The sequence below is a fragment of the Diceros bicornis genome, chromosome X (genome assembly GCF_020826845.1).
Source record: "Diceros bicornis minor isolate mBicDic1 chromosome X, mDicBic1.mat.cur, whole genome shotgun sequence".
NCBI classification, from domain to species: domain Eukaryota; kingdom Metazoa; phylum Chordata; class Mammalia; order Perissodactyla; family Rhinocerotidae; genus Diceros; species Diceros bicornis.
The window spans coordinates 42,155,416-42,181,526 of record NC_080781.1 but is presented as its reverse complement, the minus strand read 5'-3'; the positions used below and the strand labels follow the sequence as shown (position 1 = coordinate 42,181,526).

The 26,111-nt window shown below is 52.3% G+C and overlaps 4 protein-coding genes across 6 annotated transcripts; 3 read left to right on the top strand and 1 right to left on the bottom strand.

The window, feature by feature from the left end:
• Positions 1-645: 645 nt before the first annotated feature.
• Positions 646-6,287, top strand: PIM2 (Pim-2 proto-oncogene, serine/threonine kinase). The gene is made up of 6 exons (XM_058535824.1): positions 646-875; positions 1,030-1,139; positions 1,841-1,891; positions 4,065-4,437; positions 4,928-5,104; positions 5,199-6,287. Exons 1-6 carry the CDS (start codon positions 815-817, stop codon positions 5,360-5,362), a joined length of 936 nt encoding a protein of 311 aa, XP_058391807.1. The 5' UTR covers positions 646-814; the 3' UTR covers positions 5,363-6,287.
• A 151-nt stretch (positions 6,288-6,438) lies between these two features.
• SLC35A2 (solute carrier family 35 member A2) lies at positions 6,439-16,162 on the top strand. Of its 2 annotated transcripts, XM_058535821.1 has the most exons (5): positions 6,439-7,752; positions 9,316-9,498; positions 12,643-12,794; positions 14,316-14,462; positions 15,761-16,162. In XM_058535821.1, the coding sequence occupies exons 1-5, from the start codon at positions 7,662-7,664 to the stop codon at positions 15,887-15,889; spliced, it is 702 nt and encodes a 233-aa protein (XP_058391804.1). In that variant the 5' UTR covers positions 6,439-7,661; the 3' UTR covers positions 15,890-16,162. The 2 variants fall into 2 exon arrangements, with proteins under 2 accessions (XP_058391804.1, XP_058391803.1); XM_058535820.1 differs by lacking the exon at positions 15,761-16,162 and having other exon boundaries at positions 13,726-14,688.
• On the bottom strand, positions 16,127-20,183 carry PQBP1 (polyglutamine binding protein 1). 2 transcript variants are annotated; one of them, XM_058535822.1, is made up of 8 exons: positions 20,041-20,182; positions 19,740-19,766; positions 19,544-19,628; positions 17,607-17,718; positions 17,270-17,382; positions 16,789-17,073; positions 16,496-16,559; positions 16,127-16,336 (listed from the first exon to the last, which is right to left on the bottom strand). In XM_058535822.1, the coding sequence occupies exons 3-8, from the start codon at positions 19,608-19,610 to the stop codon at positions 16,180-16,182; spliced, it is 798 nt and encodes a 265-aa protein (XP_058391805.1). In that variant the 5' UTR covers positions 19,611-19,628; positions 19,740-19,766; positions 20,041-20,182; the 3' UTR covers positions 16,127-16,179. The 2 variants fall into 2 exon arrangements, with proteins under 2 accessions (XP_058391805.1, XP_058391806.1); XM_058535823.1 differs by lacking the exon at positions 19,740-19,766 and having other exon boundaries at positions 20,041-20,183.
• Positions 20,184-20,307: 124 nt separating this feature from the next.
• Positions 20,308-24,585, top strand: TIMM17B (translocase of inner mitochondrial membrane 17B). Its single transcript, XM_058535825.1, has 6 exons — positions 20,308-20,400; positions 21,250-21,349; positions 22,380-22,443; positions 23,250-23,378; positions 23,465-23,575; positions 23,666-24,585. The coding sequence occupies exons 1-6, from the start codon at positions 20,375-20,377 to the stop codon at positions 23,752-23,754; spliced, it is 519 nt and encodes a 172-aa protein (XP_058391808.1). The 5' UTR covers positions 20,308-20,374; the 3' UTR covers positions 23,755-24,585.
• The last annotated feature ends 1,526 nt before the right edge of the window (positions 24,586-26,111 follow it).

Below are 26,111 nucleotides of genomic sequence, written 5' to 3'. Positions count from 1 at the left end.
GGCCACTGCCTCCGGGCGTGGGAACACTGCCTTTGACCAGCGCGTCCCCTGCGGTGGCGATCAGGGGGTTATCCCTCCTTGGCAGCGGGACAGGTTCTTCCAGGATCCTCGGCTTGAGTTTCAGGGCAGAGGCCGCCGGTCGCCTAGAAGGCTCTCTGGTCCTGGGTGAGGAGCACCCCTCGAAAACAAGGGTCCAAGGCACAGGCCCGGATTCTTAGAAGCCAGGCCTGGTGGTATCTCCGCGCTAATCTCGAGGCAGCGGCGGCAAACCAACTTCCTAGGAAAGGAGGCGGTGCAGTTTTTTTAAGTTTATATCTATATATACACACATACACACACATATATAAAAACAACCCCGCGCAACAACCAAAACAAATGCGGTTGCTGCAAAGGGATTCCCAGAACCAGTTTCCTCTTCGCGCGCCCCCCTCATTTGCATGCAGGCCCCGCCCCCACGGAAGATCCGGGCATGTATTTGCATAAGGGGGTACTTGAAACGTTGAGGGTGGTATGCAAATAAGGACTGGCTCCGATTGGCTGGGGGACAGCAGGTGCCGCGTCCGGATTGATCAAAGCCAAGTAGGCGGGGCTGTCGTCCAGGGCGACTCTCTCGGGAGGCGCGTGCCCCGGATCAGTAGCGTTGGGGCTGGCGCGCGCGGTGAATCTTAACGTTGCGCCGTTTGTGGGCGCTTCTGGGCCACCAGCTTCTCTGCCTTCCACCCTGGCGCCCCCCAGTCCTGGCTCCCCAGCCTCGCTGCCCGGGGCGTCCACGCCCTGCGGGCTCAGCGGGCTCAATCTGCGCAGCGCCTCCTCCATGTTGACCAAGCCTCTGCAGGGGCTCCCCGTGGCCCCCGTGACCCCCACGACGCCGCCAGGTGAGCGAGGCTCCCCTACTGCGACCAGGCCGGGAGGGCTGAAGTGGTTGAGGGCGGCACGAGGGGAGAGGGGGAGGGGGAGGGGGAGGGGGGAGAGGGTCGCGGCCGGGCTGAGCACGCCGCCACCCTGAATTCCTCGTCTCCGCCTGCGTAGGAGGCAAGAATCGGGAAGCGTTCGAGGCCGAGTACCGACTCGGCCCCCTCCTGGGTAAGGGGGGCTTTGGCACCGTCTTCGCAGGGCATCGCGTCACAGACCGACTCCAGGTATTCACCACGAGGGTCTTGGGAGGATCAGGTGTGCGCGTGGCGAGGGCGGGAGTCCTGGGGCTGGGATGCTAATTGACCAGGGAATGAGCCTACAATGTGTGTGTGTGGTAGGGTCATAAGGACCAGGATCCGGGTTGCTGAGGGTGTCCGAGAGTGCGCGGGCGGGCGCGCGCGCGCGTGTGTGTGTGTGTGAGTGTGTGGCGGTCCAGGTGGGTATGTAGGGGAGGGGGGGGTTTCAGGGCAGGGCTTCTGGAGGTCCAAGGAGTGAGACTTGGGAGTGGGGGTCATGAGGTCTCTAGACCCTGGTATCCAGGGGATGTATTTATGTGTGAGAAGATGGGGACCTAAGAGCTGAGATTTTTGGGGATTTGGGAGGCAGGAGGATTAGGACCCCGGTACAGAGTTGGGGTGTCCTAGAGCTGGATGGGAAGATCGAGGGCTTGGGGTGTTAGGAAATTCAGAACTCAAGACCTGGAGTCCTGAGTGAGGGGTCCTGAGGCCTGAGAAGGGAGATATCAGGGCTAAGGATGGTGAGAGAGGTGAATTTGGTTCTGGGGACTTGGAGGGCAGGGGAGAAGCCCCAGCTCCTTTTGGAGTGTGGTGTGCTTAGGACCAGAAAGACTAGGGTGTGAGTCAAGACTGGGAGGGGTCTGGGGGGGATAATTTGCTGGCCCCCTCACCTCAGCCGTCTTCTCCAGGTGGCCATCAAAGTGATCCCCCGGAATCGTGTGCTGGGCTGGTCCCCCTTGGTGAGTATCTTTGGAGTCCTTCCTGACCTGGCGACGCCATCTCTGACGATGGACTTACCCCCTTGCCTTTCTACGCTCCTGTGACTCCTTGGGCCCTGTAATGGTGAGGAGAATACTCCTACCAGCCCATGTTTACTCCCCTATGGTGACATCCACACCTCCATACAGTTCTGACTCACCCCAGTTCTCCTAGAGCCCTGGATTCTCCCCTCCAAACCCCCTTTCTCATGCTCCCTCCAAACACTGCTTCAGGGGCTGCCCGCAGGGCATGCTGGTGGGTAAAGAGGGGCAGAGGTCACTGGTTGCCATGGTGACCGTGGCTGCTTCTCTTCTGCCGTTAGAGCGCTAACGGACAACAGGGCGGGTCTGGGTAAGTTGTAGAGGCGGGAGCGCCCCCTGGCGGGCTCTGGGAAGCTGCGCCTGCGCAGCCTGTGAGACTAAGAGGGAGAAAATGCGCCTGCGTAGTAGCGGCATTCTCATCGCTGTGAGAAAACCTGTCTGGGGCTGTGCAAGTCAGTGGACTGGCCAGGAGAGGGCTCCACCTCAGGCAGGAAGGCTGCTTCTGGCAGTCTGTGTGCCCACGCGGGGCTTCTAGAGTGGGGTGGCTTTGTGGCCAGTAACATTTATGCCTTTTATTGAGCACCGACTGTATGCCTCAGGCTTTTTGCTTCATTATAAAAGCTTATAGTATTCCAAATTCCACTAAGACCTTCGTTCAACACGGTTCTAGGTGCTTGGTGACAATGACAAAATATCACATGATAACATTATTGAGTTCTTACTTTGTGCCAGTTCCTTTGCAATTAATCACTTTCAGCTATTTAACATTTGTATATTGAGCACCTGCTGTGTGCCAGACACAATTCTAGGCAATTCACAAAATACCACATTTATTGAGAGCTCGTTTTGTGCTAGGTCCTTTTCTACTAGTTGTTTTCACCTATTTAACAAATATGTATTGAGCCCTGTTAGCCAGCACTGTTCTAGCGCTTGAGCTATGTCAGTGAACAAAACAGACAAACCATTGTGGGAGAGCAAAATTTGGCCACCCCAAAATATATCTCTTTACCTTGATTATTTTCTCTGATGGACATTTGACCTCCCCCAAACTGCCTAAAGAATTTAACATAGAAAACCTGTTTCAGGAAGGAGCCACTGTCTCTTGATGGGTGTAATATAATGTAAAATAGATGTTACAATAGGAAAGGCACCAACAAGCCCATCTTATCAAAAGTTCTGTCTCCCCCAGGCCACATTCTGTAGATGGTCCTGCAAAGAGTTGCCAGACAAACATTTACATTTATAAGGGAAATATCCATTTGTAAAGGTACCTCCCTCCCTACTGGGAAGAGGGGGGATGACCTCATTTCTAGAAACTTATCAGTGTGGAAGAGGAGGCCTTAAATCTGCATGATAACCTTACTCTTGTTTACTGTGCTTTTCTGGTAATCTCCCACAACTGACTCCCCCCCTCCCCCAACATCCTCCTTTGTCTTTAGGTGAAGATAGTATTTAAGATGAGAATCTCTGCCATTTTGTTGAGAAACTCAGTTTCCCTGGTTTCTCCCATGTATACATGTTATTAAACTTGGTATTATTTTCTCCTGCTAACCTGTCTTTTAATTATTTGGCCAGCCATAGAGCCTTAAGGGAAAGGGCGGTGGCGGCTGGGGGGGGATTCTCCCTCTTCCCCAACACCATTATACAATAATAGTATTTACTGAGTGCTAACTCCATGCCAGACTCTATGCTATACTTTCATCTATTGGACAGACATTTATTGAGTACCTGCTGGGTGTAAAGTACTGTTCTACTCTCCTTGGAGATGTCCTTGAACAAAACAGATAAAGTATTACACAGTAGTGTTCATCAGTTGCTGCTTCTGCCAAAGGCCTTTTGTTAAGAACCACTTTCATTTATTCTTCAAATATTTAGTGAGCTCCTGTTACATGCCAGATGTGCACAGGCTTTAGGCTCAATTCACCTTCCCAGTGGCTGTGTGAGTTTGAGCCCTTAAGACAAGGAAACTGAGGTCCAGGGAGGAAAGCAGGTTGCTCAAGGCCACACAGTTAGGAGGCTGAGGGTCTATGATTTAAGTTCAGGTGAAAAGTCAGCCTCAGAGCTGCTGGCCTGATGTCTGTGTTCTCTTTGCTCTCCCTGCTTCCCCCCACAGTCAGACTCGGTCACATGCCCACTAGAAGTGGCCCTGCTATGGAAGGTGGGTGCAGGTGGTGGACACCCTGGTGTGATTCGCCTGCTTGACTGGTTTGAGACACCAGAGGGATTCATGCTGGTCCTCGAGCGGCCTTTGCCCGCCCAGGATCTCTTTGACTACATCACAGAGCAGGGCCCATTGGGTGAAGCCCGAAGCCGCTGCCTCTTTGCCCAGGTAGTGGCAGCCGTTCGGCACTGCCATGCCCGTGGAGTTGTCCATCGTGACATCAAGGATGAGAACATCCTAATGGACCTCCGCCGGGGCTGTGCCAAACTCATCGATTTTGGTTCTGGCGCCCTGCTTCATGATGAACCCTACACTGACTTTGATGGTAAGGCTTCCCTAAATCTCAGTGCGGGGGGGATTTACCTTTTATCTTGATGGCCTCTTGACCTTTGACTTCCAGTGGTAAGGTGTGCTGTAACCCTTGATCTATAATGTACCGTTATAAGGTTCTTGATTTTTAATATTGGGGACTCTCAAGCCTTGCCCTCTGATAAAGTCCATCTTCTGACAGCGCTCTCACCTTGTTCTGGGCTCTTATTCTGCTGAGGGGATCCTGTTATTATCCTGAGTATTCTTTTTCTGGTAAGGGGATCCTACTTTTAAGTGCTTTAATCCGTTGAGAGTAATCTTTTATCTTAATTGCGCTCTTTCTGGTGATGAGACCCTGCTGTTATAAAGAGCTCCTATTCTGGTAAGGGGACCCTCATATAGAGTGAGTTATCTTAATTCTGGTGAGGGGACCATACTTCCTGGGGAGAGTGGGGTGGGAAGAAGGGCATTAACAGAGAGTGGTCTAACCTCTGGCTTGCGTGCAGGGACAAGGGTGTACAGCCCCCCAGAGTGGATCTCTCATCATCAGTACCACGCACTCCCAGCCACTGTCTGGTCACTGGGTATCCTCCTCTACGACATGGTGTGTGGGGACATTCCCTTCGAGAGGGACCAAGAGATTCTGGAGGCTGAGCTCCACTTCCCTGCCCATGTCTCCCCAGGTGAGGCCCTCACTGGCCCCAGCCCAGTGGACTCCATCCCTCCCAGTGACTAGTGCTCGCAACTGCTAATCTCTTGTGTGCTTCTGCCCTGCAGACTGCTGTGCCCTCATCCGCCGGTGCCTGGCCCCCAAACCCTCTGCCCGACCCTCACTGGAGGAGATCCTGCTGGACCCCTGGATGCAGACACCAGCCGAGGATGCACCCCTCAGTGCCCCCAAAGGAGGTCCCACCCCTTTGGCTTGGTCCCTGATGCCCTAGTCCTGGCCAGGCCCCCACTAGTTGGAATAGCCATCCCATGGCCATGCCGCAGGGATAGATGGACATATGTTGACCTGGTTTTACAGGTCACTAAAAATTCAGTGTTACTAGGGTCTGAGATTGGGGATCAAAGGTCAGAAGACATAAGCCAAGTCTGCCCAGTCCCCATCCCAATCCTGCTAAGGAGCCTTCCTCCCAGAATTTATGGCCTCTTATTCTGGAGCGGGGACTTCTCATTTTGCTAAGGATGTTTATTTGCTTGGAAGTTACTTTCATTCTGAGCCCCAGGACTCTTATTGTGATGTTATAACCCCTACACTAGCACCTCCTGCTACCACCACACAAACTTAGTTCAAATGCTCTTACTTGGGCAAGGGTGCTTTCCTTCTAATACCCCAGCAGCTCATATTTTAGCAAAGGGACCCTTTCCCCGAGCCTAGGGTCCCATATTCAGTTAAGCTGCTTGCCTACCTCAGCCCAGGGTTGCTTATTCTGGGGGAGGTAATGCCCTATTGTTATCCCAGGGCTCTTTTTTTTTTCTTTCTTTCTTTTTGTGAGGGGACCCTACTCTGTTATCCCAAGTGCTCTTATTCTGGTGAGGAGAACCCTACTTCCATGATTTGGGAAGGAATGGGAGATGGACACCACCAGAGTCCACTAGGATGGGGTGAATGGGTTTTTTTTTTGAGGGATGGGGTGGGGGAAATAAGTCTTATTGTTTGTTCTCCTGGGGCTCCCCCCTCCACCTTTTTCAATTCTTGCTGCCTCCTTCTGAGCCAGGATTGTCCAGTTGCTGAAATGTAAATACTTATGTATTAGGGGGAGGGGAGCTCCAACTGTGTCCTCTTCCCTTCTCCCCCTGCCTGGATTATTTAAAAAGCCATGTGTGGAAACCCACTATTTAATAAATGTAATAGAATCAGAAGTGACTGGCCATTTGTGGATGCAGCAAGGAAACCCACTGTTTAATAAATGTAATAGAATCACAAGCGACTGGCCATGTGTAGATGTATGTAGCAAGGCATTTGTGGAGCATCTACTGTATGCTGAGCCAAGAGCGAGATGGACTGGATCCCTATGCCTTCAGGAAGCCTCAGTCTTGTGGTGCCATCCTAAAGATCTTTTATGGGTTCATTTAAGCAGGACCACAAAGAAAAACTGTTGATCCCCCCCAGCTCTTACGTAGCACCCAGTATGTGCAGAAGGGCTCCACTGCAGATTTTGTAGACACTGAAGATGTTTGGGACACATCCCCAAATCAAAGATGGCCAGCTCAGAGGCAGAGAAAACTCCTTTCCCCCAGTCCCAGGGGAGGAAATAAATCCCTTCCCCCTGGGAGAAGAAAAGCACTTTCAGGGTACTGGTGAGGACGGCCCGGGGTTGAGCGCTGAGAGGAATCTTTCCAGCCCATCCTTGTTTTTTAATAACGTCCAGGTGTACTCACCTGTTTTGCCCTTACCTTTTCACCTCTCCCTTGCCTTCTCACCTGCTCATCCCTGTCATCTCTCCTTTCTCAACTCTTGACTTACCTGCCCTGCCATGTTCTATCTTGGTTTCACTTGTCCTGACCTCAGCTGTACCCTTTCTTGCCCTGCTTCCAAAAGCTAACCTGTAAGCCTCTCACCTGCTGGCTTACCTGTCCCCTTCTCACTTTTCCATCCTCAGTGGTGAGTAACTTGTCCTCCCTTCTCTCAGTCTCAACTCACCTGTGCCTTTTCATTAGTATATCCTCTGCTGCTCTGCTTTTATCTGCTGGCTTACCTGCCTGACTCGCACCTGCCCCATCCCCTCAAAGTCTCATTGCCCTCCCAGATGCCCGCGGGCTCTCCAGGGAGCGGGCCCTCGCCAGAAGAGGGGAAAGAGGAACTTAAGGCCAACCGGGAAGGACCTACGAGTTTTGATGCGGAAAGGGCGGTGCCATCTGAAGAAGGTGCCAACAAATAGCCAAGATAGAAGAGGGGCAGCCGAACCAATGAGACGAGGAGTCGGGATGGGCGGGTGATACGGAAAGCGGAATCAAGGAGGACGAGGGCGGGTCTACTAACGAGAATGGGCCAATGAGGCGCTGCAAGGACGGCGGGAGGCTGACCTGGCGGCGTGCCGGGTCTCCAGATCTCGACGGAATTTGGAAATCCCGAGACCGCTGTCTTAGATTCCGTGTTCAGGAGCGGAGGAGAAAAGCCACTGCTAGGGCCAGCCCCTCATTCGCCCCAGCCCCATCCCGGAGGCCCGGAAGCGGAAGTGACGGACACGGAAGTGGCCTGCTGTTGCCGAGGGGACGGGCCAGGCAGATGCCAACATGGCAGCGGTTGGGTCTGGCGGTTCCACCGCGGCGGCCGGGCCAGGGGCGGTCTCTGCGGGGACGCTGGAGCCTGGAACCGCGAGTGCGGGTGAGACAGGCTGTGGCCGAGCAGTCGGCAACGGGGCGGGGGTCGGGATCGCCGGGGGGGGAGGGGGGGGCGTCAGGAAGGTTCCTTACTGAAGCGAGAGACAGCATCCCATATGGACCGACCTATGTGTGAGTGTGGTGGGGAGGGGGTAGGGAGTACGGAACGAACCATTGTGAGTGTTGGGGGCGGGGAAGAGACCATTCTGAGGGTGGGGGGGGTCCCTTCCACATATGGAGAGTAGAGACCACTCTGAGTCTGGGGGTGGTATTTTCTTTTGGGGAGGCTGAGACCACTAAGGCCATTCTGAGTGTGTGAGGTCTGTCCTTATAGAAGGGAGAAACCATTCTGCGAGTGGAAGAGTTCGTCCTTATAGAAGGGAGAAGCTATTCTGAGTGTGATGGTTTCTTCCTTATAAAGGGACAGAGGCTATTGTGAGTTAAGGTGGGGCAGGTCCTTCCTTGCATGATTTAGAAAGTCCATTTTGAGGATGGGGATGTGCTTCATTATACGGAGAGACCGTTCTGGGGGTCCCTTCCTAATGGAGGTAGGGTTAGTTGTATGTTGGAGTCGGAGGGTCCTTCCTTATATGGCAGAGACAGGACGTTCTGAGTGTGCTAGGCCCTTCCTTATAGTAGGGAGAGTCCATTGTGAGTGTGAGTGGAACAAGGAATAACTCCTTGGCTGGAGGTAGGGGGATGCGGTGGTGGGAGGATGACTGGACCATGTGGAATGTAGGGAAATATTTCCTTATATCATTGAGGGAACCAGACCATTCTTGGTGGAATAACCATTCATTATATGGGGTTCAATCCTTGGGACAGTGGGGGAATCATTTCTTATATTTGCTAGACCATTCTAGGTCAGGAGGAATCAGTCATCATAGGAAAGAGGGGCTGGAGAGACCATTCTGAGTGTGAGGGAATGGAATAATTTATTATATGGGAGAAAGACCATTCCTTAGGGGGTGGACATGTCTTATACAGTGGTCCCATTCCCTGTATTGGGGTATCATTCTTTACATGGGACAGTCCCTCATTTAATAGAAGCATCATTTCATATAAATCTTCGGTTTGCACATCCATAAAATGAGAATCCTTATAGTTCCTTTGGAGATCAGAGCGATATAGGGGTCTGTTGAGGTAATCCATATAAATCCCTTAGCCCAGTGATAGGCACACAGTAAGCAGTCAATAAATGTCGAGAATATAGTTGGTATTCTGTCTGGAGGAGGGTTGTTTCTCACTCAGGAGAGGGAGAGAGGGGGCTGAGGTGGGTCTCCAGTGCCTGCTTCAGCCGTTTCCTGATACCTCAGCAAGGATTCCAGGTATGGGCTGGACAGGGTGGGGCCCACTTCCCCCTTTCTGGCTCTTCCTGCCTGTGGCTGAGGCAGTAGAAGCAAGCAGGCGGGATCAGACCTTCATTGGGTCAGATAGGCAGGCCGAGGGAGGAAGTGGTGGTGGCTAGGAGGATCCTGGTTGAGAAAGGAGAGGAGAGGGTGGCGGTGGGGCTATACCACGGCAGCTTCTGACTCCTTCTTCCCCCTTGCTCTTTCCATTCCCACAGCTCACCGGCGCCTCAAATACATATCCCTAGCCGTGCTGGTGGTCCAGAATGCCTCCCTCATCCTCAGCATCCGCTATGCCCGCACGCTGCCTGGGGATCGCTTCTTTGCCACCACTGCTGTGGTCATGGCCGAAGTGCTCAAAGGTCTCACCTGCCTGCTGCTGCTCTTCGCACAGAAGAGGGGTACGAGCCAGGCAGGGGGGCTGCGCTGGGGTCTGTAGGCGAGACTCTACGTAGTGTGCGTGTGTGTGTGTGTGTATACGTACCCACACCCACATGTGGGGTTTGCTGTGGGAGTACTTCTATGTCTGTGAAACTGCCTAGGGAGTGTGAAGTGCAGCTAAGCTGCCTTGTCCCTTGAGCTCTGAGTAGCTGCAGCTACTCTTTTATAGCCCTAAGCCCCCGGGGGGCTGGCCCGTGTGGATTGTGGGACTGAGACAGTCTGTGCAGCAGGCGACCCTTACATGGTGACTTGTTTACTTCTCTTTAACTTTTCATTATGGAGAATTTCAAACATATACAGAATCAGAGAGAATAATAAAATAGTAAAATATCCACGTACCCATCACCCAGATTCAACAATTATCAACTCGTGGCCACTCTGCCATTAAAAAGCATCAATGATGATCCACTCACTGCCAGTCTATATGTCTGCCCACCTATCCCCCCACCTTATTATACTGAACTATGTCCCACAGGAAGTACTATTTTGAAGTAAATCCTCCCTTATTATCTTGAATAAATATTTTGGTACATTTAAAAAAACTGCAATATCTAAAAACGATATATCAAAAAATTACCAATAATTTAGTTAATAAAATAAATATCCAATGTTCAGATTTTATAATGATTTCTCAAATGTCATAAAAGTGTTTAAAAATTGGTTTGAATCAGGTTTATATAAGGTCAGCGTTTGTTTGTTAATGTCTTCTGGGTCTGTTAACCTCTAGGTCCCCCTCCAACTGTTTTTTACTCTCTGCAGTTAATTTGTGGAAAAAATCAGGTTATTTGTCTTATATACTTTGGGTAGCCTGCATTGAGCTGACTGCCTTCTTGTGGTATCATTTCACGTGTTCTTCTGTACTCTATATTTCCTATAAGTTGGGTTTCTACTAATTCAAACACTTCCCTGAAGGCTGCCTTCTTTAAAATGTTGCCCAGTTGTTTCTCTATAAAGGCCTTGCATGCGGCTCTACCCTTGGTATTTACATTGAAGAAAACATTCTTTTTTTTTTCCCTTAAATAGAAATCTTTACTCTATTTTTTTTTTCTTTTTTTTTTTTTGTGAGGAAAATCAGCCCTGAGCTAACATCCGTGCTAATACTCCTCTTTTTGCTGAGGAAAACCGGCTCTGAGCTAACATCTATTGCCAATCCTCCTCTTTTTTTTTCCCCCCAAAGCCCCAGTAGATAGTTGTATGTCATAGCTGCACATCCTTCTAGTTGCTGTATGTGGGACATGGCCTCAGCATGGCCGGAGAAGCAGTGCGTTGGTGCATGCCCGGGATCCGAACCCGGGCCACCAGCAGCGGAGCTCGCGCACTTAACTGCTAAGCCACGGGGCCGGCCCTACTCTATTTTTTAAAAAATGAAACTTTTAAAAACTTTGTGATAATTGTAGATTCACATGCAGTTCTAAGAAACAATACAGAGAGATCCCCTGAACCCTTTAACCTATTCCCCACAACGGTAACATCTTGCAAAACTGTTACCGCACAAAGAGCATGGTCTGCTGGCCTCAAGACAAAAGCCAAGCATCAAGAGGCAAGATAGTGGCAGAGAAAGGGCAGTTTATTACAGCTTGCTAGCAAGAGGGAAGATGGCTGACTAATGTCCAAAAGAATAATCTTAAGGGGGCACAAAATCTTACAGCAGTTATATAGGCCGGTGGGTTATAGGGGAGGGGGTTAGGAATGTTGACCCTCTGGTATTACAGACCGGGAGTGCCACACCAGATCTTTCAGTTTTCATTGATGATAGCTATCAGCATGAAGAAAACATTCTTACTCGCTCATTAGCTCCAGGGCCCTGAGAGGCAGCAGTTTAGGAATGCAACTGCCGTGTTCTTGATTGATTCTGAGACACTGCTGAGGGAACACTGTGTGGCAAGCCCTGCTTTGGCTGTGGAGGTGGACGTGTTAGCAATGCAGATGTGCCTCCTGCCCTCATAGGGCTGGTATTTCAATGGGGAAAGAGAAATAGTTACAGACTTAATCACAGGCTGTCATCTTTTATCTATAATTTCAAACCCCCTCCCCCCATTTTTTTTTCCTGAATTAGTTTGGTGGTAAAACTTGGCCTGACCTGATGTGGAGCTATTGGTATGTTTGTGTTTTTTATTTTTCCCATTTGGTGTGAATATTTATACAAGTCACTGCAGAAATATGAATGTGCTTGATTATGGTGTGCAGCCCCATATATGTGGGGTGTTTTATGTGAAATATGTGGTATATCTACCATGTTACCTTTCTAACACCTGAAAATTTCTGAACACCAAAATCTCTGGGCCCAGGGATTTTGGGTAAGTGGTTAGAGACCAGTAATTACTCCTGGGATTAATGCTGGGAAGGGCAAGGACAGGGTTTTGTCGCAGGAGTTCCTGCAATAACCTTGTGCAGTGGCTCTGGGGATTTCCCTGAGGAGTGACACTCAGCTGAGACTTAAATGATGAACTGTAAAAAAGTGGGGTGAACTTTGCAAGGGCCTCATCATATAGGAAAGTATATCTTATTGATTGATTGGAGCAGGTCCCAACCGGACTGTCTGCTTAATAGTCAAGCCTGCATTCTTTCATGTGCCAGGGGCACCTGCTTGGTGTGGGTAGGGCTGACAGAAAGATGCCACCGAGTGGGAGATGGCCCCTGCTCTCAGGCAGCTCAGGGGCCAGTAAGGAGCTAGGATAAGTCTAAAAGTCGAGTCGAAAACTTCCCCTTTGTTTGGTAAACAGACTTCCACCCACACTCCTAGGGCTTCTACTGCACAAGCTCCTAGTTAATGCTGGTAATTGCATTGTACAAACGTGTGTTGAGTGCTTGCCCTGAATGGGGCTCTGTGCCAGGGAGGTAGGCTCTAAGATGGGTGAAATATGGTCTGTGATTCTTCGACACAGTGTTAAGGGTGATGTTTTTGTGTCCATTAAACTGAGTATCCGAAAGGCCTACTGGAGACGTGGTTGTACTGTGGAGAAATTGAGAGCACAGACCTCGTTGTCACCCTTAGGGAGTCAGAGTGTGGTGGGGAGACACAGGACCAGGCCCAGTCCTGGCCCTCAGGAGATCCCCATCTTTTGGTAGTCGGTGCTAAAAAGGGCTCTTCTCCCCCCACCTAGGTAACGTGAAGCACCTGGTTCTCTTCCTCCACGAGGCTGTCCTGGTGCAGTATGTGGACACACTCAAGCTCGCAGTGCCCTCTCTCATCTACACCTTGCAGAATAACCTCCAGTATGTTGCCATTTCCAACCTGCCAGCTGCCACTTTCCAGGTGAGCCCCAAGCCCAGCCTGGCCCCAGAGGAACTGGCTGGGGTGGGGTATATAGGATGTTGTGGGGGGCTGCAGAGAGTGGGAGCTGTGTCATCTTCAGAATGTCCTTGGAACTCGCTCAACCTTGGTTTCCTCATCTGAGAATTGGGAATGGAAATGGTAATAGCTGTGCACTGGGATGCTGGGATGATTAAAAGAAATAATACCTGGAAGAGCCCTTGGTTGGCAATAAATAAGCTTTAGGTTATTTGCAGGCAGCCTTGTGAAATGGTTCAAGAGCCTGAGTGTAAATCCCAGCTCTGCTCTTTCCAGCTGAGTGATTATTGGGCAAGTCACGTAACCTCTCTGTGCCTTAGTTTTCTCATCTTTAAATTGGACATAACAATAGTGCTCAGTTCATACATGAGGATTAAATGAACAAATTCATGTGAAGTGCTTGGACCCACACCCAGCATGTAGTAAACACTATGTAACTGTTTGCTGACATTATTGTTGTGGCTGACTTATTTGTATCAACATGTATTTATCAGACCTCCCTCATCACTAAGTCTACCATTCATTCATTACCTGCTGTGTGAGATGTTTCACATACATCAGCCGTATTTTACAGATAATGATGTCAGGGCTCAGACAGGGCAAATGCTTTGTTCCTCGTCACACGGCCAGAAAATGGGGTTGGGATGTGGACTCGGGTGTGGCCTGGGACTGCCTTGCACAGCCATCCTCCTGTGTACCTTCTGGGAGGCATCTCAGAGCTATTTAGCTGCGTCTCAGTCGATGGCCAGTAGCTAGATACTTCTGCTGTTTTTATTGTCATCTACCCCACGCTGTCCCTCCATTGTGCCTGGGGGCCCACAGTGGGTGCTGTCCCCCGTGTGCACATGTTGGGGGTTGGGGGCAGCCCTCAGTGCCTTCCACATGCCACTCACAGGTGACGTACCAGCTGAAGATCCTGACCACGGCACTGTTCTCCGTGTTCATGCTGAACCGCAGCCTTTCCCGGCTGCAGTGGGCCTCCCTGCTGCTCCTCTTCACTGGCGTCGCCATTGTCCAGGCACAGCAAGCCGGTGGCGGGGGCCCACGGCCACTGGATCAGAACCCTGGGGCAGGCCTGGCGGCTGTCGTGGCCTCCTGTCTCTCGTCGGGCTTCGCAGGTGTCTACTTTGAGAAGATCCTCAAAGGCAGTTCAGGCTCTGTGTGGCTGCGCAACCTGCAACTGGGCCTCTTTGGCACGGCACTGGGCCTGGTGGGGCTCTGGTGGGCAGAGGGCACTGCCGTGGCCCGCCGCGGCTTCTTTTTCGGGTACACGCCTGCCGTCTGGGGTGTGGTACTCAACCAGGCCTTTGGTGGGCTACTGGTGGCCGTTGTCGTCAAGTACGCTGACAACATCCTCAAGGGCTTTGCCACCTCCCTGTCCATTGTGCTGTCCACTGTTGCCTCCGTTCGCCTCTTTGGCTTCCACGTGGACCTGTTGTTTACCCTTGGCGCTGGGCTGGTCATCGGTGCCGTCTACCTCTACAGCCTTCCCCGAGGTGCAGCCAAAGCCCTAGCTTCCGCCTCTGCCTCCACCTCGGCGCCCTGCACTCACCAGCAGCCTCCGGGGCAGCCGCCACCACCGCAGCTGTCTTCGCACCGTGGAGACCTCAGCACGGAGCCCTTTCCGCCAAAGTCAGTGTTGGTGAAGTGAGGGCTGGTGGTGGTGGGGGGAGACAGGGAGGGGGACTGGGTGGAGGGTGTTGGGCATCTGCAGGACCCAAGTCACCACTGGGTCCTGGCCCCTCTGGGGTTGGAAGAGTCTTTTTCTCCCAGGTCATTGCGACTTCTGGAGGGGTGTGGGACTAGGTGGGGGGTCACGTGAACCCTTCCTTGTAGGCTGACCCTCCTCCTCTGGAGGGGGTTTCTAGAGCTGCCTCCTCTGTCCCAGTCTGAGCCCTTTGGGGACCGGGTCAGGGGTATTGTGTCTGACTCCCTCGGGGGGGCGGGGTGTCCTCTCTCTCATGCCTAGGAGAGTCCCTCCCAGCAGTCCCTTAACCTTTGTAAGGACAAATTGGACAAAAATCCTCCAGCTCTTTGGTAATGACTGACGCCTACCTGTGGGGTTCCGTTTCCCACAGCTAGAGGCCTTCTCTCCTCCCTCACCACCACACTGGATAATGTTAGCAGCTCTGTCTTTTTGTGGCCTTAGGGCAGCTTCCCTGATACAGAGACCCCTGAAAATGGGCCTCTTGTGAGTGCCCAGGGGGAGGAAGGGGTGCGAGCTGAGATTTTTGCATCAGCCCATTCAGGGGGAAGGTGCAGTCAGGGCCATTTGGTTTTTAGTGGTTTGGGGATTTGTGGTGTAATCAGGTAATTAAGGGTGTGGGAAAAGCGGGGAGGGGAGGTCCTTGAAGTGGCGGAATCTCATTGAATCTAAGACACTGTCAGTTGCTGGATGCAGGGTTATCTTCTGAGACGTCCTGAGAGGAAAAAGAAAGCTACCAACCACACTCTTGATACCCTACTGGCTATATGAAGCACCCTTCTTCATGAGGGGGGGTGTCTTAAAATTGCTGAAATGTGGAACCTGCCCCCTGCACTCCCCAAAGCTTATTAACCCCTTAACTGTCTCCCAGGGTGTGTGTATGTGTGTGTGTGTGCGTGTGCACAGAAGATGCCTGGGCTGTCTTTGCTATATGTAAATAGGGCCATTGGATCTTTATTTTTGATTAATTTGTTCTGATTTTTGGGTTTGTTTTCTAAGGAATTGTAATGAACAAATGTCAGGATCCCCAATGCCAAATAAAGATGTTGTATTTATCTAGTCCACGTGTAGCTCTCTGACCCAGGGGACCCGCTCTCTCCGCGTGGGCTGTTACTAACCGCAGGACTACCAGCTGCACTACTGTCGCCCTCGCTTGCTCACGACGCCCACCTGCCAGCCCACCCCAGCTGTCTGTGTTTTTCTTTCCTCCCCATTCCCACCACAGGTTGCTCACCAAGGTGAAGGGTTCGTAGCTGCTGGGATTGAAGACGCTGGCCTGGCCTCGTTCTCCCTTCTTGCCCTGGCTCAGCCGGGACCAAACTCTCTGATCAGTATTAGGGGTGGGGGGAGGTAGACACCGAACCTCCTGTCGTCCCCCCTCCCCCCACGCAGGGCAGACACGACTAAACTCGCTGGTAATGAGGGCCTGGAAAGGACCCACCTTGGCTTCCAGCCCCTGCTGCCCCCATGTCCCTGCCAACCCCACACTATTTCTTAGGTGAGTTTTTGCAAATAAAATGTTTTGCATCTTGCCGGCTTGGGTTGGGAAGCCTCGAAAGTGCGAGAGAAGGAAGCACTCAGGCCTCATGGGCATGATCCACTGAAAAGCTTTTATTAAAAACCCTGGGGCAGTGTGGATGGGGTTCAGTCCTGCTGCTTGGTTCGGGAGGCCTCGGCATTGGCCCTGAGCACAGCTCCTGGGGACGGGTAGGGACGCTGCTGGAAGAGGGGCCCAGCTGCTGTTGTATCTGCACCCGTCTTGGCCTCGTTCCGCTTGGGGAGTCCTGTTGACCACGTGCCCCTGGAGGTGACAGAGGATTGGGGGTGGGAATGTGGGATGTGGTAGGCACCCCCCACAACACTGACGAACAGGGAAAGGACATAGTGAGGAAGAAAGGAATGGTCACTGGTACCATGAGTCACGAGCAAAGAGAAGTGCTCATGAGGCGTTGTCACTTACCGGGGCGCATCTGAGTACGAGCTGGGGTCCATGGGGTCTAACTCTTCATCCTTCCGGCTTGCCACTGTGGAAGTAGGTGGCAGAGTGAGGTCTTCAGTGGAGGCACAAGGAGCCTCTCATCAGTGAGTTTCCCCATCCCAGGAAGAAATGGAGCCCGCGGCTGCCACGGCCCACAGCACCTTCTCCCAGGCCCCAGGTTCAGGCACTCGCATGAAGGGAAGTGAGGGCTTCCTTACATTGTGCATCCCTGGCGCCCCACTTGCCTCACTGCAGTCCTGGCCCTGTCAGCTTACCCTTCTTGCTCTTGGGGTAGGGAGCCAGCTCCTCTCGGCGATGGTGGCGCCGTTCTTTGCCCTCTTCTCGGTCTGCCTTGTCATACCCACGGTCCCGGTCCCGATCCCTGTCCCGTTCTCTCTCTCTGTCCACCTTGTCATAGCCACGCTCTCGGTCTCTGTCAGACTTCTCATGGCCCCGGTCTGACTTCTCGTGGCCCCGGTCTGACTTCTCGTGGCCCCGGTCTGACTTCTCGTGACCGCGGTCTGATTTCTCATGGCTCCGGTCTAACTTCTCCTCAGCATCTGGGGACAGGAAAGCTTTGAAGTGACCTTCCTTCTCCCATCTCAGGATCCAGCAGCCTCTGTGTTTGACCACCTCCCTTGCCTGGGGCTGGGCCTGCCTATCGCACCTGATGCTCCTGGATTCACTATCATTTACCTGATCCCTCTCTGAGAACTACTAGAAGCCCTTGAGGCACCCTTGGATCTGCCAACTCACCTGCATTACTGCTCCTGAGCTTCTTGGCAGATTTGGTAACGACCGAGTTGGGGTCATGTGGGGAGAGCCAGGACACGAGGTCTGTGTCCACATTCCAGTAGTAAGGGAGCCCGCTGTGGGGCAGTGGGAGGGAGGGAGGGATAGAGAAGGAATGTCAGCACAGATGTTACCTCCTTGTAGCCTCAACTCTTGTCTCCCCAGTCTCCGCCTCTACCTGGCCCATGTCAGGACCCCGTGGGGAGGACCCCCAGATCTCTTAACCCGAGGTCAGGGACAGCACAGGAAGGATGAAGTCAGAAGTCAGTTCCCTCCCCCCTGGCCAGGTCCCCAGGCTCACCAGGAAGGGTCGAACACCTTGTACCAGCTTGGTGGCAGGCCCTCCAACCGGGTGGCCTCATAGTCCACAGGGTCATCGTCATAGTCCTCGGCAATGATCTCTTCCTCTGGTTCTGGCATGGCGGGGGGAGGAGGAGAGCAGTGAGGAGCAGGGGGATTCTCATCCTACAGTTAGAGCCTGGAGAGACACTAGCATTCACACAGACCACGTGTGTGTGCCAGGTCTCACCGGCCCTGGCAGATACTGCTCACATTCCAAAGCCACTTATCTGGATATCGGGATTTACCAAAAACTGTACTTAAATCTGTTCTGTTTCTGGGTTCACATAAGATATGTTACCCAAAGCTATTACCCAAAGCTATCTGGTTTCAGAGTTTAGATAGGGATTCACCAACAAATGTATCCATATTTATTCAGTTCCTGAGTTCAGGTAGTATGTGACACCACACTATCCAAATCTGTTTGGATCAAATGAGTTTGAACAGCAAGGGGTTTATCTGAAAATATGTCCAAATCTATTCAGCTCCCAAACTTGGCAAATATGGGGTTTCTGACGCCTGTATATTGAGTAGCAAGAGTTTGGATACCAAGGGATTTATCCAAACACTGCTCTGAATCTATTCAGTTCCTGACACATAGTAAGCATGCAGCAGTTGTCAGTTCATATCAGTAAAATTAAAAGGGTGTATATTGTCAGCCCAGTAGCTGACCTTCAGTAGGCCTATCACAGATTTCAGCTGCAGAAATAACTAACAATGAAATGCACAGGCATACCTCAGAGAGACTGCAGGTCTGGTTCCAGATCACCGCAAGAAAGTGAATATTGCGATAAAGTGAGTCACACGGATTTTTTGGTTTCCCACTGCTCCTAAGAGTTATGTTTACACTATACTGTAGTCTATTAAGTGTGCAATAGCATTATGTCTAAAAAACAATGTATATACCTTAATTAAAAGTACTTATTGCTAAAAAATGCTAACCATTCTTCAGCCTTCAGCGAGTCGTAATCTTTTTGCTGGTGGAGGGTCTTGTAAAAAACACAGTATCTGCGAAGCACAATAAAATGAAGTATGCCTGTATATGTCAGCAACAGCATAGTGCCTGTCACACAGTAGGCCCAAAATAGATATCAGCTATAATCATCAGTATTTTTAATAAGATATATATACTCTCAGCACAGGGCCTAGTACTCAATAGGCTTAAAATAAATATCAATGATCATTATCAGTATTATTAACCACAAGATCTATGCCTGGCACACAGTAGGCTTATAATAGATGTCACTTATCAATACGGTGAAAATAAGATGTATTTTCCAGTGCCCGGCATACTATAGCTCAAAATAGATGCCAGCTTTTACTATTATTGACAAGGTATAAATATTAGCAGCAGCAGCACAGTAGGCCTAAATGATAGATCCTATCGTTATTTTATACTGTTAACCATAATGTGTATGCCAGGCACTTAGTAGACCCAAAATACATGTCAGCTATTAATGTGAACAATAAGGTATGTATCACCAGCATAGTGCCTGACACCATGGGAGGTCTGAAATAATGTTATGAGTATGGTAAAGAACAAAGTATTAGCATCCTGCCACTGTACTTGGCGCACGCACAGGAGACTGCAAATGTCAGCTATCTTCACTATTAGATACTTTGTAACCACTTCCATAGATTGATTGATGGATTGAACCTGGCATACAGTAGGCCCAAAATAGTCATCAGCTGTCAGTATTAAGGATGAAATATCTATCTCCCCCATGCCTGGCACATGGTAGGAATGGGTGTCAGGAATCCCCATTTTTAACAGTGAAATGCCTGCCACCCCACTGCCTGGTGCACAGTAGGCCCATGCTAGTTATCAAGTGGCAGTCTCAACAACAAAGTGCCTCTCAAGCCTGGCACATGGTAGGCCCATCTGCTCTTAGCTCTCACCGGGCTCCAGATGTTTGAGGATGCCTCTCTTGGCCAAGCGGGTCTGCAGCGCAACGGGTAGCGGCATAGCGGGTAGCAGACAGACCTAGGGACAGATGGACAGACTAAAAACCAGCTCAGATGAGGACTCAAATCTGGAGCCCGTAACCAAACGCCTCCCCCGAGCATGTACTCATCTGGACCCCCACCTACCCACCTGCAACAGTAGCTGGGTGGACGGAACCTAAGCGGGAGAAGGCGGAAGAGATAGATGGCAATATCACCAAAACTCTCACCAACCCTCCCCTCCAGGCCGGGTGCTCCATGACCGGGTTCCTATCCCAGGCCCAGGCTCCACCCATAGCTGAAGGGGCCAGCACAGCTCCCCCGCGCCCCAGAAATGGGTTCACCCAACGTCCCCCAAAGACTGCCGGGTAGGAGGAACCAAAGCGCTGAGAAGGGGGAGGAGAATGCAGTACTTCCTCCCGCTCCAAAAAATGCGCCCACTCCGACGTTACCAATACAGTCACGCGGGTAGTGGAAGGCTGTCAGACCGGCCGCCTCTCTCTTGTCGCCCCTTGATCACCAGGACCCCACAACTCTCTTCTCCCAAAGCACAGAACGAGGTCCTCTCTCCCCGAGGCTTGGAGTAACTGGATGACGCTCAGGCTGCGGTGAACAGACGACGCAAGCCGGGGTGACCAATGAGAGCGCGCCCTTGGCCTGACGTATGGCCAAGCGACCCAATCGTCGCCCTGGAAGAGTTGGACAGCTCGGGCGCCTGTGTGCGTTTACAGTGGGGGCGTGGCCCGGCCGGGGTTTAGCCAGACTGCGCGGCAGGACGCCGGCGCCATGGAGGAGTACGCTCGGGAGCCTTGGTACGGCGATGGGCACAGGCATCGGGACTGTTGCTGTGGTGCCACGGCCAGCTGTGGGAGGCGGGCGGGGGAGGCACCGGCCACACAGCGCCACATCCCAGACTCGGGAGACGTTTAAAATCTGTCTCCTTTGCTCCCCTCCACTTGATTCCTCCCACTCGGGCTCCGTTAAGAGGGGCCCCAACTGTATACCTGGAAGTGAAGGACGAGCCACCCCACGTTTCCCCTGACTACGTATCTCCCAGCCCCTCTTTGTTAACGAAAAGACACGCTGGTCGAATCCATTCCAGCTGGGGGGTGGTGTGTTGAGCGGAAATCCCCAGGGTTACCACGCGTGGTTTTTCCCAGGTCGCTGTAGTTAATGGGGGCGGGGCCTGGATGAGCCTATTCTGGGCAAGGAGGGGGTGCTGGATCCTCCCCACGGTCGGCTCTCGGTTTTTCCCATTCGCGCGCGGTTAAAAAAGGGGGAAAGGGCGGGGCTTGATTGGATGGGCTCGTTGTCGGAGAAGGGGCTGTGACCCTGTACTGCTTTAATAATAATACTAGCTAGTCAACACTTCTATAGCGCTTGTTTAAACGTGCCAACTCTTTGCTTGTATCAATTCATTTAATCTTTGATAGTAGTAAAGCTGATTCCTTGGTTGACTGCGAAGGGGAGGGTAGGACTGGGCAAAGACTAATATTTTTCCCGTTTTGCACTATTTCTTGCTTAAATGAGGGGAAAAATAATCTCATTATCTGAAGTGCTACTTCCCTTTCAGGTGACTTGGTTTCTTCCAGTTAGAAAGTCCATGTGACATGGCATGGGGGAGGGCACACATTAACCCCATCTCCCCTTCCCGCTTGCAGCCCATGGCGAATTGTGGATGATTGCGGTGGAGCCTTCACTATGGGTGTCATCGGCGGCGGAGTCTTCCAGGCCATCAAGGGCTTCCGCAACGCCCCTGTCGTGAGTCCTGGCCTTCCCTGGGTGGTGCCAGGATCCTGCCCTGTCCGCTTGGGATACTGCTCTGAAAAGTGCTTGGAGCTGCCAGTCACATGCACTTATTCATTCTGGTTCCTGATCGCCTGCTATGTGCCAGGCTTGGCTCCAGGATGAGGGGTTTTGGGAGAACTGCAAACATGGCCTCTGTCCCTCACCCCGCACCCAATTGGAGCTCCTCTGTGGAAATTTTGTGCTGTCAAAATGGTCATCGCTAAATCCTAAATGTGTGTGCAAAGATTTTACCTAGAGGCAGATTCTGGGTCAGAAACCTGGATAGAGGGAAGTGACAGGAGATTAATTGGCAGAAGGAGGGCAGCCTTAAAGTTGAGAAAATGCTTTTAATTTAACATAATCAATTCTGTCTCTTTCTCTGATACCCTTCCTCCTGGGAGATCTCATCAAATGTCATGGCTTTAAATGCCATCCATTTGCCAGGGTCTCTGCAACTGATACATCTAGCCCTGTCCCTCCCCTCATCTCCTGGAACTCTCTTTCCTGGATCTTTGCCTGAGTTTCTCCCTCTCATCCTCAAGGTCTCGGCACAAATGCCCCCTCCTTAAAGAGGTCTTTCCTGACCCCTCAGCCACTACCATACCTCTTCATTCTATTTCTTCTAGGGTGCATAGTGCTGTCTGAAGCTATTGTTTATCTGTACCCTTGCCCAAGATCTGTCTCTGCCACTATGATGTGAGCTCTGAGACGGCAGGGGCCAGGTCTGCCTTATTCACTGCTGTATCCCTGTGGACAGCATGGTGCCTGGCACATAGGAGCTGAGTAATCATTGAATGAATGAATGAGAGCTTCCCAACCCAGCTCTGAGAACACCTATGGTGAGGTGCTCCCCAGTCCCCTTGTTCTTGGCCTCTTCTCCATGTCTCTACCCTTGATACCCCTAACAGGTCTCCCACCCCCTTCCCTCTGTTAAAAGCTAGAAACCTTGTCTGCCAGTCGCTTTAACCCTGCCCTGACTCCCCTCCTCCTCACTTTCTCCCAGGGAGTTCGGCACCGATTGAGAGGTAGTGTCAACGCTGTGAGGATCCGAGCCCCCCAGATTGGAGGTGAGAGGCTTGGGGAGACATAGGAGATGTGATGGCAAAGTTGGGGGTGGTTCCTCCTTTGGGTCTAGACTGCAAGTTGGGGGTCCATATTCTAGCCTCAACTCTGCCTAGGACTTCCTGGGGGAGTGATGTTTCCCAACAATTTAATATGAGTGAGTTCTGGGGTTTAAATCCAGGCCCTGGCTCTTCCTTGCTGTGTGACCTTGGGCTAGTGGCTTAACTTCACTGAACCTCATCTGGAACACGGGGATGATGATAATAACTACCTCAGTCGTTTTGTAATGTATGTAATTTACATGGTACTTACTAAGTGCCGGTTGTTCTGCTGAGCACTTTAATAATATTAACTAATTTGAAATTTCAGAAGTCAAATAGCATGCAGTGCCTAGATCAGGCCCTGGCACACAATAAGGCCTCAGTAAACATTTTAGCTATCATATTGTTAACGGGCTTTCCTAACCTCTTCCTTCTCCATGAAACCAAGATCAGAATTTCAACTCTTTGTGGTAGTTGTGAAGATCAGAGTTGCTTTGTTCAAAGCCATATAGAAGATAGACCTCTTTTGAACACTTGTAACTCGCTCTGAAGGGGAAGGGAGTGTTGATGGCGATTATAGACAGCTTGAAGAAGGAGCTCCCACAGGGACAGATGGGGACTATCCCCACCTCCTTTGCTCTCTGCCTTTGTGTCTGGGTTTTGCTCCCCATTCTTTGCCAGAGCACTCAGGCCTTGGAAGTCCCCAGACCCTGAGCCGTGGATTCTCAGGATTCCCCAGGAACACTAATTAGGCCTTGGTCCCCCTGCAGGTAGCTTCGCGGTGTGGGGGGGCCTGTTCTCCACCATCGACTGCGGCCTAGTACGGCTGCGGGGCAAGGAAGATCCCTGGAACTCCATCACCAGTGGAGCATTGACCGGGGCTGTGCTGGCTGCCCGCAGTAAGTGCCCCAGTCCCTGGCCCCAGCCCCTTCCACCCTGTTCTGCCTGCCCTCACCTCTCTCTCCCTGCCTTCTCTCTCCTCCAGGTGGCCCATTGGCCATGGTGGGCTCGGCCATGATGGGGGGCATTCTCTTGGCCCTTATCGAGGGTGTTGGCATCCTCCTCACTCGCTACACTGCCCAGCAGTTCCGCAATGGTGAGTACCTAGCGAAGCTGATCAGGGAGAGGTGGCAAATCCTCTGCCTAGCCTCCTCCACTCACCTTTACCTGGTTCTCCCCTCTCCAGCACCCCCGTTCCTGGAGGACCCCAGCCAGCTGCCCCCTAAGGAGGGTACCCCGGCCCCAGGCTACCCCAGCTATCAGCAATACCACTGAGGAAGTGACCGCCTATCACCGCCACCGTGGGAGCGCCTCCTCGGTTCCCTCCCCGATGATCTACCTCGAAGGGAGGGCTGGCTCCCAGTTTGCCCTGGGACCTTCCAGAGAGGGCCTCTACTCTGCTGCCTTGTCCCAGGGTGGGGGTGGGGCACCCCAGCTGCCCTGACGGATAGGTCCCCTTCTCTCTCAGGGCACCCCAGCCTCACACTCACATGTAACAAGCTCTCACCCCAGTCCCTCTTGTGATGCCCTGATGAGTATTTAAAGCTAGTTTTGAAATGCCTATGTATGTACTCCTTGAGCTAACCATGGGAGCCCCTCCTTAGGATAACGGGCAGAGCCCTCTTCAGGGGCTGGGAAGCCCTAGGATTTGGTATCACACATGGAGTGGGCTCTAGTATATGTTCGTGGGATGAATGAGCAGGAGGGAGGATGAATCAAGATGTGAATAGGGACATGAATAATGGTGTGTGGGGGCCAAGTGATGAATCATAAGCAGACAGAGGAACAGGCTTGGGAAAGAAGTGAGTGAACACAAGGATTGCCGCGGTAGAGGGGGTAGCTCTGCACGTTGCACTCCCAACCCCCACAAACGTGCACACCAACACCCCCCACCTCTCCCCCTGTGCCCCCATTGCCAAGGCTGACAAATCTGACCTCACAGTTAACTGTCTGAGTACCAGTCACCCCATTTGTGAAGGTAGTCCCCCTCTGTGTGGCCTCACCATGGACCTGGGATGGAAGCAAGGGTCAGGGAGACCCGGCTTCCTTGAAGGTGCCCTATGTCAGTTTCCTCTTCTGCACTATAGAGATGCTTCTGTTCTGTGATGTTCAGTGTTGTCAGTATTCTTTTTAAGGGCAACCACAAAATAACCAGAAATGAGTTTTCATTTGGGGATGGGAGAGTTATGGGAAAGATTTTTCTGCATGGGCGTCAGCCCCAAATGTGTCTCTCCCATGCAAACCCCTGCGTGTGGGGCAAACGTTGTGTCCACTGGGGTGCAGATGCTCCAGTGCAAATGGCTTCATGAGAGACATAAAAACTCCCTTTTGTGTAAGCCATTGCAAAAAGGTGGAAATGCCCTGGGGTCACTCCCTGGGGTTGCAAATGCTGAGTCCTTGGGCCTCCTAAGGCCCCAGCGGGGAACTGGCGGCCCCTAGTGGCAGCAGAACTGCAACACTGCCTGTTTGATTGACTCAGTGCCAGGCAGTGCACAGCCACCCGACTGAGGGCCCCAGGGAGGGTAGGTTGGGGACAGTGGGCACCGTGCACACAGCTCTCGCAGGGCCCTGGCCACAAACTCGCGGCTCCACAAGCACGCCAGCGGCAGCGACACGCACGCCTGTGTAGGACCGGGGCGCCGATCAGACCCAGGGTATCCCAGGCTGCGACCCTTGTATTTCCTGGCCACTCCCTTTGGTCCTGCCCTTTCTCACCTCCAGGTTCCATCCACCCTGTATTTCCAGACCCCACCCTGCTCCTATCAAATACTAGCTCCTCTGGGCCTTTCCCTTCCAGGAGCTCTCAGGCTGCGGCGGTGCCCACAGACCCGTGTGTCTTCAGGCTCCGCCCCCTCAGGCCCTACCCTCTTCCTACCTTTCAGCCTTGCGCTCTAAGGTTCTTGCGGGCCCTGCCTCCTTTATATATCGCCTCGGGCACCTCTGAGGCCGTCCCTACCGTATCTCCCTGGTCCTCTCCAAATGGGCTCCGACCCTACAAGCTCCCTCTTCGGCAGCTTCTTGACCCTACCTTGTTACAGCTTCAGGCCCCGCCCTTTCAGGTACCTAAACCCCCCGGGCGCTCCGCCCTCCTCTCCCGCCGCTGGGACCCCGTTCGCCGTTTCCGGTTCTGGAAAGCGCGTCGACCCGCTGGGCCGTGGTGCGGTTCATGGCTATCTTCAGGGCCTCTTCTGGCTCCTCGGGTCGCTGGCTGGCGCGAGGTGTGACCAGTAGCGGCTTTAGTAGCAGAGGACCGGGCTTAGAAACCGAGGCTCGGGGCTTCGAGCGAGTGTTGTAGGGCCTCACCCGGCCCCTAGTTGGGGCTGCCCAGGTCTCCGGGGCTGGGGCCGGCTCCTCAGGCCCCGCCCCCGCACCTGAGCGCGCGCCTGCTTCTCTTCCCCAAAGAAGAGAATGTGGGGTCAGCCCCTGGGTGGTTTCCACCGGAGGGACTACAGAGGCTGAGAGAAGGCGGGAGACAGATGGAGAGACATGAAGAGAGAAAAATAGAAACTGAGAGACACACACATAGGGAGATGGAGACACTAATGGAGATGTAGAAAGTCAGAGATGGAGGCAGAGAGAGACATACAAGAGAGAAATAAAGAGAGACAGAGACACAGAGAAAGGGCAGAGAC